The 14,107-nt window shown below is 38.4% G+C and overlaps 1 protein-coding gene across 1 annotated transcript; it reads right to left on the bottom strand.

The window, feature by feature from the left end:
• Nucleotides 1-6,355: 6,355 nt before the first annotated feature.
• LOC118427071 (lysophospholipid acyltransferase 2-like) lies at nt 6,356-10,506 on the bottom strand. The gene is made up of 9 exons (XM_035836708.1): nt 10,456-10,506; nt 9,938-10,030; nt 9,268-9,358; nt 8,382-8,483; nt 7,836-7,924; nt 7,533-7,597; nt 7,249-7,381; nt 6,922-7,073; nt 6,356-6,429 (listed from the first exon to the last, which is right to left on the bottom strand). Exons 1-9 carry the CDS (start codon nt 10,504-10,506, stop codon nt 6,372-6,374), a joined length of 834 nt encoding a protein of 277 aa, XP_035692601.1. The 3' UTR covers nt 6,356-6,371.
• Between the last annotated feature and the right edge of the window lie 3,601 nt (nt 10,507-14,107).

Below are 14,107 nucleotides of genomic sequence, written 5' to 3'. Positions count from 1 at the left end.
TCACATGATTACTAAATCAGTTTGATGAGCTCGTCCACCATTCCCAGTACGCATGCGCAGCGACAGGGATTGTGGGTAATATGTAAAAGGTGAAGGCCCCAAACTCTCGTCTGTACATTGTCTCGATTTGCATAACAATGTCCAGACGTTTTGGATTATGTCATGGTGTAGCAATGATTGATACCATGATTATGTCTCAGAGGCCTTCATCTTTTACATATTACCCACAATTCCTCTCGCTGCGCACGCGCACTCGGAACGGTTAGCGAGCTTATGCTATGCACTTTGATCATTTTGTAAATTCTGATACAAATGTAGTAATGAACACAAGAAAAAGAATATTGACTAACTACCTTCCAGTATTGTGGAACCATTCACGACGATGTAGCTCCAATTCACACACACCGCCACGACACCACCGAACCCTCGTACGACGTTTGTATATCCGTGCTTGGTGTATATGTTTGTACATAATGTGATATTTATTGTCTGTATGTGATATGAGTGTGTATATGTCTGCATGGTTCCAGGCATGGGACGCTGGAATTCCATGCAAATTGATTATACAAGGCGAGGCAGCCGATTGGTTAACGATGATTAAATCTATAAAACTGCAATAGAGATGACGTCATGAGCACTGTATTCACTGTGTTATGCAAGGTCACATTTTGAATCCGGGAAACGGTTTGCGGGAATAAAAATATGATATGAAAAATAACAACCAAACACAAAAATTTATCAATGGGCACATTTTGCACCTATTACTTGATATAACGATAGTTCACCGTGGGGTAACCTATATCCGTTGTTTTTCAAAACAGCACATTTAGGGATATCACGTCGTCGGACGGTTTCAAATTGTAATATTTTCAAAATATAGCAGTTTGAACTCACATTTCTCACAATACCCTGCTTTTGATATCAACGGATAAAGGTTACCCCACGGATAAAGGTGAACTAGCGTTACACTTCTATTTTGCGTTTCCGCAAACAGCCAGGCTGGTTTGGAAATGTTACCATAGTCTTACCCTAAATTGCGTTGATACAGTAATAGTGTTACTGGTATGTGTGAAAGACTCCCAATCATTACTTTAGTATATAATATATGTTATGAAAGGGCATATAGTCCTTGGATGATGGTGAACTTTTGCTCTAATACTAGCCCTCCCCGCCATCAATTGACAGCAAGAGATTTCTATGATGGTCGTTCATCCTCCTCTGAGAGAACTGTCGCAGGGCTCACCCTATACTACTTCTCCCAATTATAGCTTGATTTAATTTGTACATTTGGCAGGGAAATGACGGGAATTCCCGGAGGGCGAACGCCTAATGGATAAAACGGCCCGAATCCCCGGAGGGCGGGAGTTTAATGGCTATAATTGCTGGTGTCGTTGCTTTCAGTGTAAATCAATTATGCTCATGACTTATACATGAATACAAGCTCAGGCGGGCCACAGAGGGTCGAGGCGATGTTGTTTTTGGCAGATTTTATAAATGACAACGCCTCAGTATTACGACAGCCACGAGTTTTAGAAACAGGCCTTGCACTTGTGCAAAAGCGCCGCCTTGTGCCAGAACTTACACTGCAGGATTCAAACAAAACCCACAAAAACACACACAAGAAATATCGATGATTCTATTATAGCATAGTGATGGCCTATATTGAATAATCGACCATATAGCTGATACGATTAGCCAATAATGCGATCATATCATAATGCAGAAATTGAGTTATCGGTAAACCTTGCATCGATCACTCATCGGGCGATCCAATTACTGTGCTGACCCCCCGGTGACCCCGCCGAAGTGGTGGAAATGGTCAAAAACTGCTGACAGTTGAAAACCACATAAACATAGTTTTCCGTGATAGACGTTCCAAGCACAGCATACGTACAATGAAACTTGTGAATGTGTGACCATTCTTAATGTTCCCTTAGATAATTTTCCCATTGACACAAACATCTATGATCACCTGTCCGCATACAATGAATTCCATCGGTTTATGAGCGATGTTTTGGGCGGTTTTGACTTTATATTACGCTTGATAACGACTGGTTTGGACGTATGGTGGTTTCGAAAGCCTCCAATTTGAATATTAAAATATAGATTGCTATGATATGATAGCAAGATGGGTCATACTTAAGGCCCCCTCTCACTTGACGTGCGGCACGCTTGCGGCATTGCTGCGTTCGAAAACGCAGATGTACCGCCACGGAACCTAGAGGTGCCGCAATCAAACCTAGAGGTGCCGCAAGCAAACCTAGAAGTGCCGCAAGCAAGCGCGACGTTTTTTAAAAAGTTTAAAAATAACGCAAGTGGCAAGATGCCGCAACAGTGCCGCAACAGTGCCGCAACGGTGCCGCAACGGTGCCGCAACAGTGCCGCCACCATGCCCCAAACAGTATCAAGGATATATTTTGCCTATTTTACACCAAGAATCAAAAGTAAACATCCTTTTATCACCGAAAAACTATTTTAGATGCATTTCTAATAATTTTACAGTGGTTTTCGATCCAGTAAAAACACTGCGAATTCCACAAAACTTACCTTGTATCCGTATTCAGAGTTAACTTAAAAATACATCTTTTGATTTATTTAATTGGAAGTAGGTCAGTATTTTATACTTGAAAACAAAAATATGTAACTGGTTTATCGATTAACCTACGGATGTAGAGAAAAAGATTATCGTACAACGTTCAAAAATAATTTATTTATGTTGGATGATAACGAGTTTGCGTATGCGTTATAACGTTACAAGCTAATCATTGCTGGTAGCCTGCCACCTATAAAATACAAAATTGCAGTCATTCAGACCCATGGGCCATATTTTTCTCACTTTTTACAAATATGATAGACTTAGACATCAATAGGCTGGCAAGCCATCCGCCGACAATGAAAATACTCAGCGTCATACAAAAAAAGTATGAAATATCAGACATTTTTATTTTAAATAGAAATTTGCAAAATTGGTGAATAAACATATAAACATACATAATTACACATAACGTTACATGGTGCAAAACGTACACATCGATTCAAATCTGGTATATGGTTCGTGTCCGTTCATTTGGGTCATTTCCTTTACAGTAAAAGTCGTTCAAGGTTATTTATAGCATATGTATCATATAATTCATTATCATAAGGGAAATCTTTTCATTATAAATCTCATTTTTGGGCATTCTCATCATTTTACAGTGATTTTTCATAAATTGACAACGCTGTAATTGCCAATAACATGTTCATTTAGTCTAGAAACGCAACAGTGCCGCACGTCAGTGTGAGTGCAAGACAAAATCGGCGAAATTAACACAACAGTGCCGCAGTGAACGAACGCAGCAATGCCGCAAGCGTGCCGCACGTCAAGTGAGAGGGGACCTTTACGGCGATCAATATTCATGTAGACTTTGTTGACAGAAATTGTTATTTAGTATGGCACAAGTTCGTACCAATAACAGAAAGGGCACGGAAAAAAATATCAACAAGTGGAATTGAACACAGAAACTTTAACCTTAGATGCCTCGTTGAGTACCTATATTTGTTACTTTAAGTTAAAAAAACAACAAGTAGATCTATTGAGGGAGATATGCTATGAAGTTTTGTATAGTGTTCTGCCAAGAAGCTTTTATCAAAAAGCTCTTTGTGCTCTGTATTTGAGTCTCTCAACTTTGCAATTCTGTGCGTTTTATGATGTTAGATTTAATAGATCCGACAATAACCCGTTTGTTAAAGTAACGAACATAGGTACACAATGAATAAAGCCCAACTGTCGTTACATATTGTACACTTAGAATCTATCTTAGTGTGTAAAAGCTAACTTTTCTGGTGACATAAGTCTCTGTAAGGTCTCTGTTCGAGTTACACGACGAGGGACCAGTCGGGTGTACATTGGCATTTTTGTTACCATTTTTGTACCGTTTTCTGTAAGATACATTCTTCATAATTCATAATCATGCACATAACATCTATTATCATAATACCGGCCGTTTACGACAATTTCTCTAGCCATACTGATTTGACAAATTGTCAACGCATCATTTTCTCCAGTTACATGTTGCTGTTATAGCTTACCCTTGCCACTTCTTCTGTGTAACTTTTCTGCCACTCTTGTCCTGCTAAAAGCGTAATATCGTAATTTTAACACGCCGCGGAATTACACGGCGAACGGGCGCGTGGTTGGGAGGGGGTACAAAATACCGGCCGGAAGAAACACGGCACAATTAACTGTCGCTATGTACCTTTATACATCCTCCATGTTCCTTCCTTTTCTGTTAGTAAATGCATAAAACATAAACCTGCATGAGATACAAAATGTCATGAGAAAACGGACGTATACTGTCAAGAATTTTCATTTAACTTTTGTCCGTCACAACCGCTGTGACGTAACACTTTACTGCTAGCGTAGATATAAAAATGGCGGGAAAATGGCTGCGTACGTTCAATTTTTCCCATTCAGTCGTAGATCCGGGCTATCATGCAACGGTTCTTCACACTTTTACATGAGTTGTAGGTCACCAACAAAAATTCAAGATTGCTGTTGAATCATGTTCGTCTTGTGCCGTGAGCATGTGTAATTATGATCTAAAAATCTGACAATGAATGTGACAGTGTGTTCATCCCACGACGAGCTGCCTACCCCGAAAAAGATACTGAAAACTTTTGGCCTTGTTGTCTTCGAATGCATTGTTATCGATGCTTTGTAAATGATGTATTGGACACCTAGATGTCTGAAGTGTGCATATCTCAGAAATAACTATTGTTGCATGTGTAGATCTCTTTAAATTCCATTATTTTTTATCGGCCAGTATAAGTCTTACGGCCGGTATTATGCCAATGCATGTTATATTTCTTTTCGATTCCCATTCCTCATTCATACGATACTACTTGAGAATATTTACCAGTCGGTGCATTATGAAAAGGTTATGACATATGAAATTTCTTCATTTGCTCTCGTACAGCCGACACCATGGATACCATAATGACAGACTACAGTGCTCAGGTAATTAGAAGCGACATAAAACAGACATGGCGCGACCTGTCACACGAAACAATGGAACACCGCGTCATACATCATCATTACCCGGCATGCCCTCGGGTAACGGCTTAATTAGTAGCCGAGGGAGGCTGAGGGGTCAGGCAAGGGTAGAGGTCACTGATTTACAAATGTGAGTTGGCGTTTTTAACAGCTTCAATAGGAACCGATACACTTTCACAAGACAAGAATGTTTAGAGTCGAAAGGTACGCTCCCACCGCACTTGTGTCAACCTTGCTTCACTGCGGGGTTCGAAAGATACTCAACGAATTTCATAGATAAAGAACACATTTTCTTTCTTTTTGTGCATTTTGTCGTCTTCTAAGTCATACTTTTACGTATTGCGCAATATCTAGATCATAAAAAATCGGAGAAAATAACAAAACAGTGACGCAGTGAACGGACCCCGCAGTGACGCAAGCTGGCAACTACAAACTTTATGAGTGCCCTAAACCCAACACATGTGAGTTGGCGTTTTCAACAGATTCAATAGGAACCGATACAGTTCCACAAGACAAGAATGCTTTAAGTATTAGAACAAATTCAGGCATATTTTCATTACACTTCAAAATACAAATACGAGCTTTATGAGTGTCCTAAATACAACAAATGTGAGTTGGCGTTTTCAACAGCTTCAATGGGAACCGATACCAGTTTCACAAGACAAGAGTGTTTAGAGTCTTACAGCAAATTCAGGCATAGTTTCATCACATTTCGATCACATTTCTCTGTCAGTGGCTCCTTTGAAACTAACTTGCCTTTGTAGCTTTCATTGATATGTTGACGATTGAGTTGATTGCTTTGGTTTATAATGCACCGTAGGAATGATTTTTATGGCAGCTTTTTTCACGTTACCCAAAATACTCTAGATCAAAGTATTCTAAATCAAAGCACTCAACGAAAGCATCAACGTATCACTGAAAGCTGAAAAAGCAAGATTAATTTCAAAACTGCCACTAACATATAAGCTCTACATTATTGACACTGAAAAAGCTCTATCAGTTCTGCAATTTTCCAAAGGCCCAAAAAATCAACTCTAAACCGTGCAAATAATTAAGTCATTTGAGCCCCCCCCCGATTATATCGTAACATACTGTAAACCCCAAAAGATTTTTGATAACGCTACAGAAGTGTGTGCAAGAGGCTATCGTTGTCTAAAATGCCTACATTTTCTTACATTTAAAATTTCTGCAAGTGATAGATCTGTTGTCAATGATTTTTTATAAAGTGAAATAAAGGAAGCGTAATATGGCAACATATTCGACAGTAGATGATTATAGATAACCATGGTATGACCGGTGTTTGCTTTTTCCCGCTGTGTCGTGGTGTTGAGCATCAGAGTTACACCGGCAGTAGGAGGCACAGCAGCGCCCCTAGCGGCAGACTATAGTACATGGAGCTGTAACAAAAATCACAAACACGTTTACCACGTAAAAGTTTCAGATCTCAGTAATATTATTTCTTGATCTAAGTTCAGCATTGTTATGGTTTGAGATCTTGTTTATATCATTTTGTGAATCTAAGTTCAATATCGTTATGGTTATGGTTATATTGAAACCATTTGCGATATTCTTGTTGTCATTTTGTTGGATGGTTCTCCAACTTTCTTTGTTTTTGTTTATTTGAAAACCCAATACAACAAAATTTAAAAAGTTGTCAAAGAATTTTTCACATAAGTCCTTCTTAGGACTTTTGAGAAACACTATGGTTTCTTTACTAGAGGCACACATACTGTGCCCTTGACAGTCAGTTTTGGGAGAGTAGTACATATGTACCCCCTGACAGTGCAAAAATCTACTTGCATGGGCCTCTCTTTTTAAATTGGGACCGTATATATGGCCGTTTATGATTTATGATATTACTATGGCTATTGGCTGCTTCGAATTCCTACCTCCAGAAAACGAGAATGCGCTCCACGCCCTGCAGATGGATTGTTGTGAGGATGAAGCCGACCGCCAATTGTGTAGTCAGCCATGACATGAAAGTGTGCAAGAAGCGCCACCTGGCAGATGGAAGGCGCGAATGCAGGTCAAGCTTAGCCACCTGTGTGTGAGGTATTTGACAAGAGTTCAAGATTTGATATTCTAATATTTCAATCTTTTATTTCATTATAAAAAGGCACATAGACAAAAATTCGTCAGACGAGAATAGGTTTGGACGTTATGCAGGAATTGTTACTTTATTACTATCTAAAGGAAGTAGTAAAAAGAAGCGCCACCTTTCTGTTTGCACTGACAACTACAGCCCATGCGCTGAAGCCGATGAAGATGCCCGGATGTGGCCCGTGCCACAACGCCGACACCAGAAAGGTCAGCGCTGTGCGCATGTGTGAAAAACGGTAGTACACCAACCTGTTGAAATTCGCATGTCAAATTTAATCAAACATGATAGCCAAGACTTGGTGATAACAAAGTAATAATTAACACGGTGTCAGGAAAGTCACAAGGTTTGAAAGAAATTAATGTTTGAAAAGGGAAAGAAAAACAGCTTTGAAAATCTTACCTTTTCAGCCAAGCGGAAGTAGTTTTGTTCCAATTCCGGGTGAAATGGATCATATTTGTCGACAACTGAAAAACATATACTACAGTAAGCATAATGATTTGAGCATATCAATGTCAGAAACGTCCATGCACATATGTCAACAAATAGAATTCTTGGGACTATGCATTCGTTGGCTGTTACGAATCGAAGATCTTGGAATAGTTTGAAACCGAGCCACGTACTATGAGAAGGATTCGTCCCTGGGGCGTCACCAAAAATGAACACATGAACGAGATAATCCGTTACGTTATAAAGCTAGTCTACCTCCAGCGTTAAGAAGGAATAGTCTGATATGGCATCCCAGTGCCCCCTAGCGTCTCGCCCCAGGCCTGCAGCGTTACACAGACCCTCACCTGAAATCAATATGTCGATCTGCTCAGTTCCTTTCTACAAACAGTGATCTTAACTGAAAAAATGAACCATATATACTCATGTGCATCTGAATGCAGAGGATTGACTGCATCAATCGTTTTTAGACATTGTATCGTTTAGTTTATCTTTATTTCATTTAAATCGCAAGAAGAATTTGGAGTGACAACTTGAAAGTTCATCTGGTAAATCCTGACTTCCTGCAACCTATCTACTGCTTACTAAATCATGTGTTCTATCTGCATAATGTGACAAACGTAACGACAGCAGGCAGTGGATTGCTCATTCCTTGACAAAGACTGGTGCTGTTCAGTCAAAAATTTGTCCAATTTTGTGTTTGATTTTACAGTTAAACAGGTTCAATTACAATAGTTGTAATTCTGTTGTAACAGATGGTCAACGATAAAGATGTATTTGCTGTCTGTAGAACTATGTACTTACTTAGCGACCAGAGCCAGTAATAGTTCATTCTAGCGACAAACGAAGAGATCCACAAGTAGACGATCCTTTGCAGAAACAGCGTGCTCTCCACAAAGCCAAGATCTACAGTCAGGGAATATTGTTGTTACTAGTGCATGAAAAACGGTTAGGACAGGGATAAAGTTTTCAATATTTCAAATGTTTGTTATGTTGTAATAAATTCCCCCTGAGACAAAGAGTCAAACATTTATGTTAACGACTATTATTCGTTGTGTACATACATTCGCCAGTACATATACATCAAGGCACACCAGCCATCATTGAACAGAGACGGTGGGCATTATTAACTTCCTGGTACCTTTGATCAATTGCTGACGTCACGGAAGATCACGTGTTAATAAGATCACAAAGAGTTTACGTTCTGAAGTGATTGGTCATCAGTATAAAGTCAAAGTCAAAGTATTGATCTTGAAGAAGGCAGCAGTGGTCGTTAAATTGTGTATACCTTTGTGTTTGTAGAAATTTCAACATTGTGTATTCGTTTGCTTGTAAAACGGGAAATTGAAGAGATAATGATGCTAAATGCACCACCGGTAATACCCATAGAATGAGAGACATAAGTATTCTAAAACACTTTTAAAAAACTGTCGATAACATGACTACCTTAAAACATCTAACCATTTGTGAAAGTAACGGAAATATGTACAAAACGAATAAAAGTCAATTAACGTCACACGTTCCTGTGAACTCGAGCTTGACGGCTATGAACCAAGACTGTGAAAGACTCACTAGAACAATGTATTGCATTTTGTAACGAACAGAACGATATATAATTCACGAAAATGGTGATGACCGTTCCATGAAAAAGAGAAGTACGATAAGATGGAACAAATATTAGTTAGTTTACCTCCATTTTTGTGTAGGGGGAAAACATGCCCTGTGACATCATGGACACTGAAGAACGCTGCTGCAGTCAGTATCTTGTACAGCACCAGTGTCTGGTATTAAAGGAAATCACAATTTTTGCACAAAAAAACGTATAGCTTTGGTACCATTCTCTATTGTAACCGCTGGCTCAATGGTTTACCGTTTGGCCACGTTGAGTTGATTATATGGATGACATCCGCGCCCGCATCATTTTATGTCCGTTTCCAAAACAAACAAAAAAGAAGTTTTCAACCATACTGTAAATCGTACAAAACAGCTGTACAATTAGTACGTTTATGCCCTAATTTTACTAATATCTTAAAATGCCAAAGTAAATTCCAAAGTTGATGAAGATGTGAAAGAATAAAAATGGAAAATTTATTGTTAGACATACCATACTCAGTGCGTTTGCCATTTTGTTCAAACTTCTTGACGACTTAGATTTCATACATTTTATTAGTCAAACGCTCGCATTGTTTTGGGATTATACGGTGGATGTCATCCATATAATCAAATCAACATGGCTTTAGCAAGGAGGATAGTACCCAGTTTACAAATAATGAATAAAAGAAACAAACTATAAAACCTTTATTTGGACTTTTTTTAAGCAGCAGCAGCAACATTATTATTGTCTGCACAATGACGAATACCTTAGGTGCCGATTTCTGAGGAAGACCACCGTACTCCGTGTAGCTGTACAGGGGTCCTGCCAACAACCCCGGAGCGCTGAAGATGTACCCGAGCTGGGCCAACAGCAGCGAACAATGATGAAATGGTGCTGCAATGAGAAGCAATAGAGATGAGACAATATGACTAAAATAGACTGTTCTTCTGTATTGGGTTGACACCTGCTTAACGTTTGAATAGGGAGCGAACGGTGGCAGGTATCAGCTTCCGAGCACCTTTGACCCACTCCTGACGTCACACATCCCTAAGGTCAATGTGCTTCAGGAGAGCGGGTCAACTTCCGTAGCGAAACCCCAAGTATTCTTTCATTGCGTTTGATAAGTGTAAAAAAAGTTTTCTTATATATATATATATTGTGATACTATTGACACGGTCATCGATAGAGCACCACCCTATACACCCTTCTACAATAATATGTTTTTGTACACATATCTTGGTGGCTAACTTCCGTCCTCATTTCTTTCCGAGAACTAGGGTTTACCTTGAACTTTCCGAGAGCCAGGACCCCCAGGCGTCTTGTAGCCTTCGTCATGTTGTATCATTGCCAGATCTGTCACCTTCTGTGTGAGCATCATCAGGGGCCTTCGGCGGTTTGACAGAGAAGTGAGGAATTTATATTAACATAATTTGGGTATGTGTGAAAAATCTAAACTGTACTGTCATCAGAAAAATCTAAGCCGTACTGTCTTAAGAATTAGTTTTGCATTGGAGCCAAAGAAATAGTGCGTGTAAAGCGCAAATTTCATGTTCATTTGAGAATTTGGTACGCCAAAGTATATTTATCTTACTGTAATTTTGACTAATTTGATCATAAGAAGCATTTTTGCATGGGGTACAAATAAACCTTGCATGTCAAAGCGCCCCACCCCCATGCATAGACACGTACAAACTGTATATTCAAACTTCCTGTATTGACATAAAATTCTTGGTCTCTTGAGTTTTCCCATGTACAAATCTGTATTTGTTATTAAGGAGGAATGTTTCCTTTTGTATTATTAAAGTTTCTTGTTGATCATATGAAGTGTTTGTGCATGAGGTGATAATAAAACTGGCATGTCAAAGCACCCTCGAGCCTCCCGCAAGTCAAATATAAACTTTATACTCGCACCTCATAAATCAACGTAAAACTCTTCTTCTCTTGAGTTTTTCCGATTACAAATTTGTACTTTTTGTTGAAAGTGTACGCTTCCCCTACTAAAGATTCAATTTAATTGTTCATCATAAGAAGTATTATTGAATGAAAGACCAAAGAGTCGGACATTGCCACAGCGCCTCCCCCCCCCCCAAAAAAAACGTCAATCACATAATAGCAATTTCATAGCAGGAACTTTCAAATCAAGGCAAAACTGTTCTTTTCTGACGTTTTGCCATCTATAAACGTGTATTTTTAGTTGAAAATGCTTCTTTCATTATATTTTCAGGTCATTTTTAGATGATCAGAGGTATTTTTGTAAAGGTACCAATGAACCTAACATATCAAAATCGCCCCCTACTCCATAGTCCATACACACAACTTCATATTCATACTTCCTATATTGACGTAAAATTCTTCTTCTCTAGAGTTTTTCCAGATACCACTTTGTATTTGGTAGTAAGGAGGAATTCTTTACTTTGTATGAGAAAAGTTTGTTGTTGTTCATATGACGTATTTTAGCATGAGGTGCTAATGAAGATGACATGCCAAAGTGCCCCCTCCCCTGTCAAATATCAACTTCATATTCACACCTCCTATATTGACGTACAATGCTTCTTCTATGGAGTTTTACAGTTACAAATTTGTTTCTTTTACTATATTTTCACATCTATTGTTGATGACCAAAAGTATTTCAAAATTTGCATATACTACTAGTAATCGAAACCAGACATATCAAAAGCGCCCCCTACCCCATAGACACAACTTCACATTCATACTTCCTATATTGACGTAAAATTATTCTTCTCTAGAGTTTTCCCAGATACAACTTTGTATTTGATTGTAAGAAGGAATGTTTCTCTTTGTATGAGAAAAGTTTCTTGTTGTTCATATGACGTATTTTAGCATGCGGTGTTAATGAAGATGACATGCCAATTTAGTGCCCCCCTCCCCTTGTCAAATATAAACTTTATAGTCGCACCTCCTATATTGACGTAAACATCTTCTTTTCTTGGGTTTTCCAGTTACAAATTTGCAAATTGTGAACGAATATATTTTTCTTACCATATTTGTTAAGTCACTTGTCAAAAAAAAAGAATTATTTTTTGCACGTCACAGTAATTAATCTGGTATGCCAAAGCGCATGGCCTCTCCAAAGTCACATAAACCGTTATAACCACACGTCCTATATTATTTATTGACGTAAGTTTCTTCTTTGCTTGAGTTTTTCCGATTACATTTGTATTAGTTAGTCAGAGTATATGTTTCTCTTGCCATACATTTAAGTCACTTGTTTATCATAAGTGTGATTATTGAATGAAGGGCCAAAGAGTTAGGTATTCCCACAGATGCCCCGCCCCCCCTCCACCGTCACATAAATCCTCCATACCCGCACCTCATATAGTGAACGAAAACTATTCTTGAGTTTTCCCGATTAGGAGTGTGTATTCTTTGTTGATAGTGTATGTTTTTCTTAACATATATTCAAGTTACTTGTTTATCATAAGAGGAATTTGTGATCCAGAGACCAAAGAGTTAGGTATTGCCAAGCCGCCTTTAATCAGGTAAAAAAATTATATCCGCAACGACTATATCAAGGACAAGGTAAAACTGTTCTTCTCAGAAGTTTTACATTACCAGTCTGTAAAGATTTATTTTGAGTTGAAAAAGCATCTTTCTTTGACTATATTTTCAAGTCCATTGTTGATCATTAGAAGTATTTTAGAACGTGCATATACTAATCAGAACCTGACATATCAAAAGCGCCCCCTGCCCCATAGACACAGCATAAACTTCATATCTAGTCACTTTCTACTATGGCATGAAATTCTTCTTCTCTGGAGTTTTCCCAGACACGACTTTGTGTTTGCTAGCGCTATAGCAAAAAGGAATGTTTCTCTAAACTTTCTTGTTGTTCATATGAAGTGTTTTTGCATGAGGTGATAATGATGATGACATGCCAAAGTGCCCTCCCCCCAGGTCAAATTCAAACTTTATTGTCGCACCTCCAATATCAACGTGAAACTCTTCTTCTTTGGAGTTTTTAAGATAACAAATTGGTACTTTTTGTTGAAAGTGTATGTTTTCCTTGTTAAAAATTCAAGTTACCTGTTTATCATAAGAAGTATTCATGAATAAAAGACCAAAGAGTTGGGCATTTCGAAAGCGCCCCAACCCCCGCTCAACAACATAAAAAACGTTTACCCACAATTATTATATCAAGGCAAAACTGTTCTTCTCTGGACTTTTGCTGTCTATTAAGGAGTATTTCTAGAAGTTGACAGTGTATGTTTCTTTTACTATATTTTCAGGTCAATTGCTGATCATCAGAATTATGTTTGTATAGCAACATAATGAACCTGGCGTGTCAAAAGCGCCCCCTACCCAATAGACACAACTTCTATTCAGACTTGCTATATGGACGTAAAATTCTTCTTCTCTAGAGTTTTTCCAGATAAAAATTTGCATTTGTTAGTAAGGAGGAATGTTTCTCTTTTTATGATGAAAGTTTCTTGTTGATCATATGACGTGTTTTGCATAAGGTGCTAATGAAGATGGCATGCCAATGCGAAGTCCCCCAAGTCAAATATCAACTTAATGTTTGCACATCCTATATCAATGTAAAATTCTTCTGATCTGGAGTTTTTCCAGATAGGCCTTTGTATTTGCTAGTAAAAAGGAGTGTTTCTCCTTTTATGAATAAAGTTTCTTGTTGTTCATATAAAGTGTTTTTGCATGAGGTGATAATGAAGCTGAAATGCCAAAGCGCCCTCTATCAAGTCAAATGAAATGTACACTTTATAGTCGCACCTCCTATGTTGACGTGCAATTCTTCTTCTCTAGAGTTTTTCCAGATACGACTTTGTGTTTGTTTGTAAGAAAGAATTTTTTTAATTGTATTCATAAAGTTTCTTGTTGTTCATATGCAGTGTTTTTGCTTGAGGTGCCAAAGAAGATGACATGCCAACGCGCCCTCCCGCCAAGTCTAATATCAACTTTA

The sequence above is a fragment of the Branchiostoma floridae genome, chromosome 12 (assembly GCF_000003815.2).
Source record: "Branchiostoma floridae strain S238N-H82 chromosome 12, Bfl_VNyyK, whole genome shotgun sequence".
NCBI classification, from domain to species: Eukaryota; Metazoa; Chordata; class Leptocardii; order Amphioxiformes; family Branchiostomatidae; genus Branchiostoma; species Branchiostoma floridae.
Note: the sequence above shows the minus strand (reverse complement) of the source record. Positions and strands in the feature narration are given on the sequence as shown.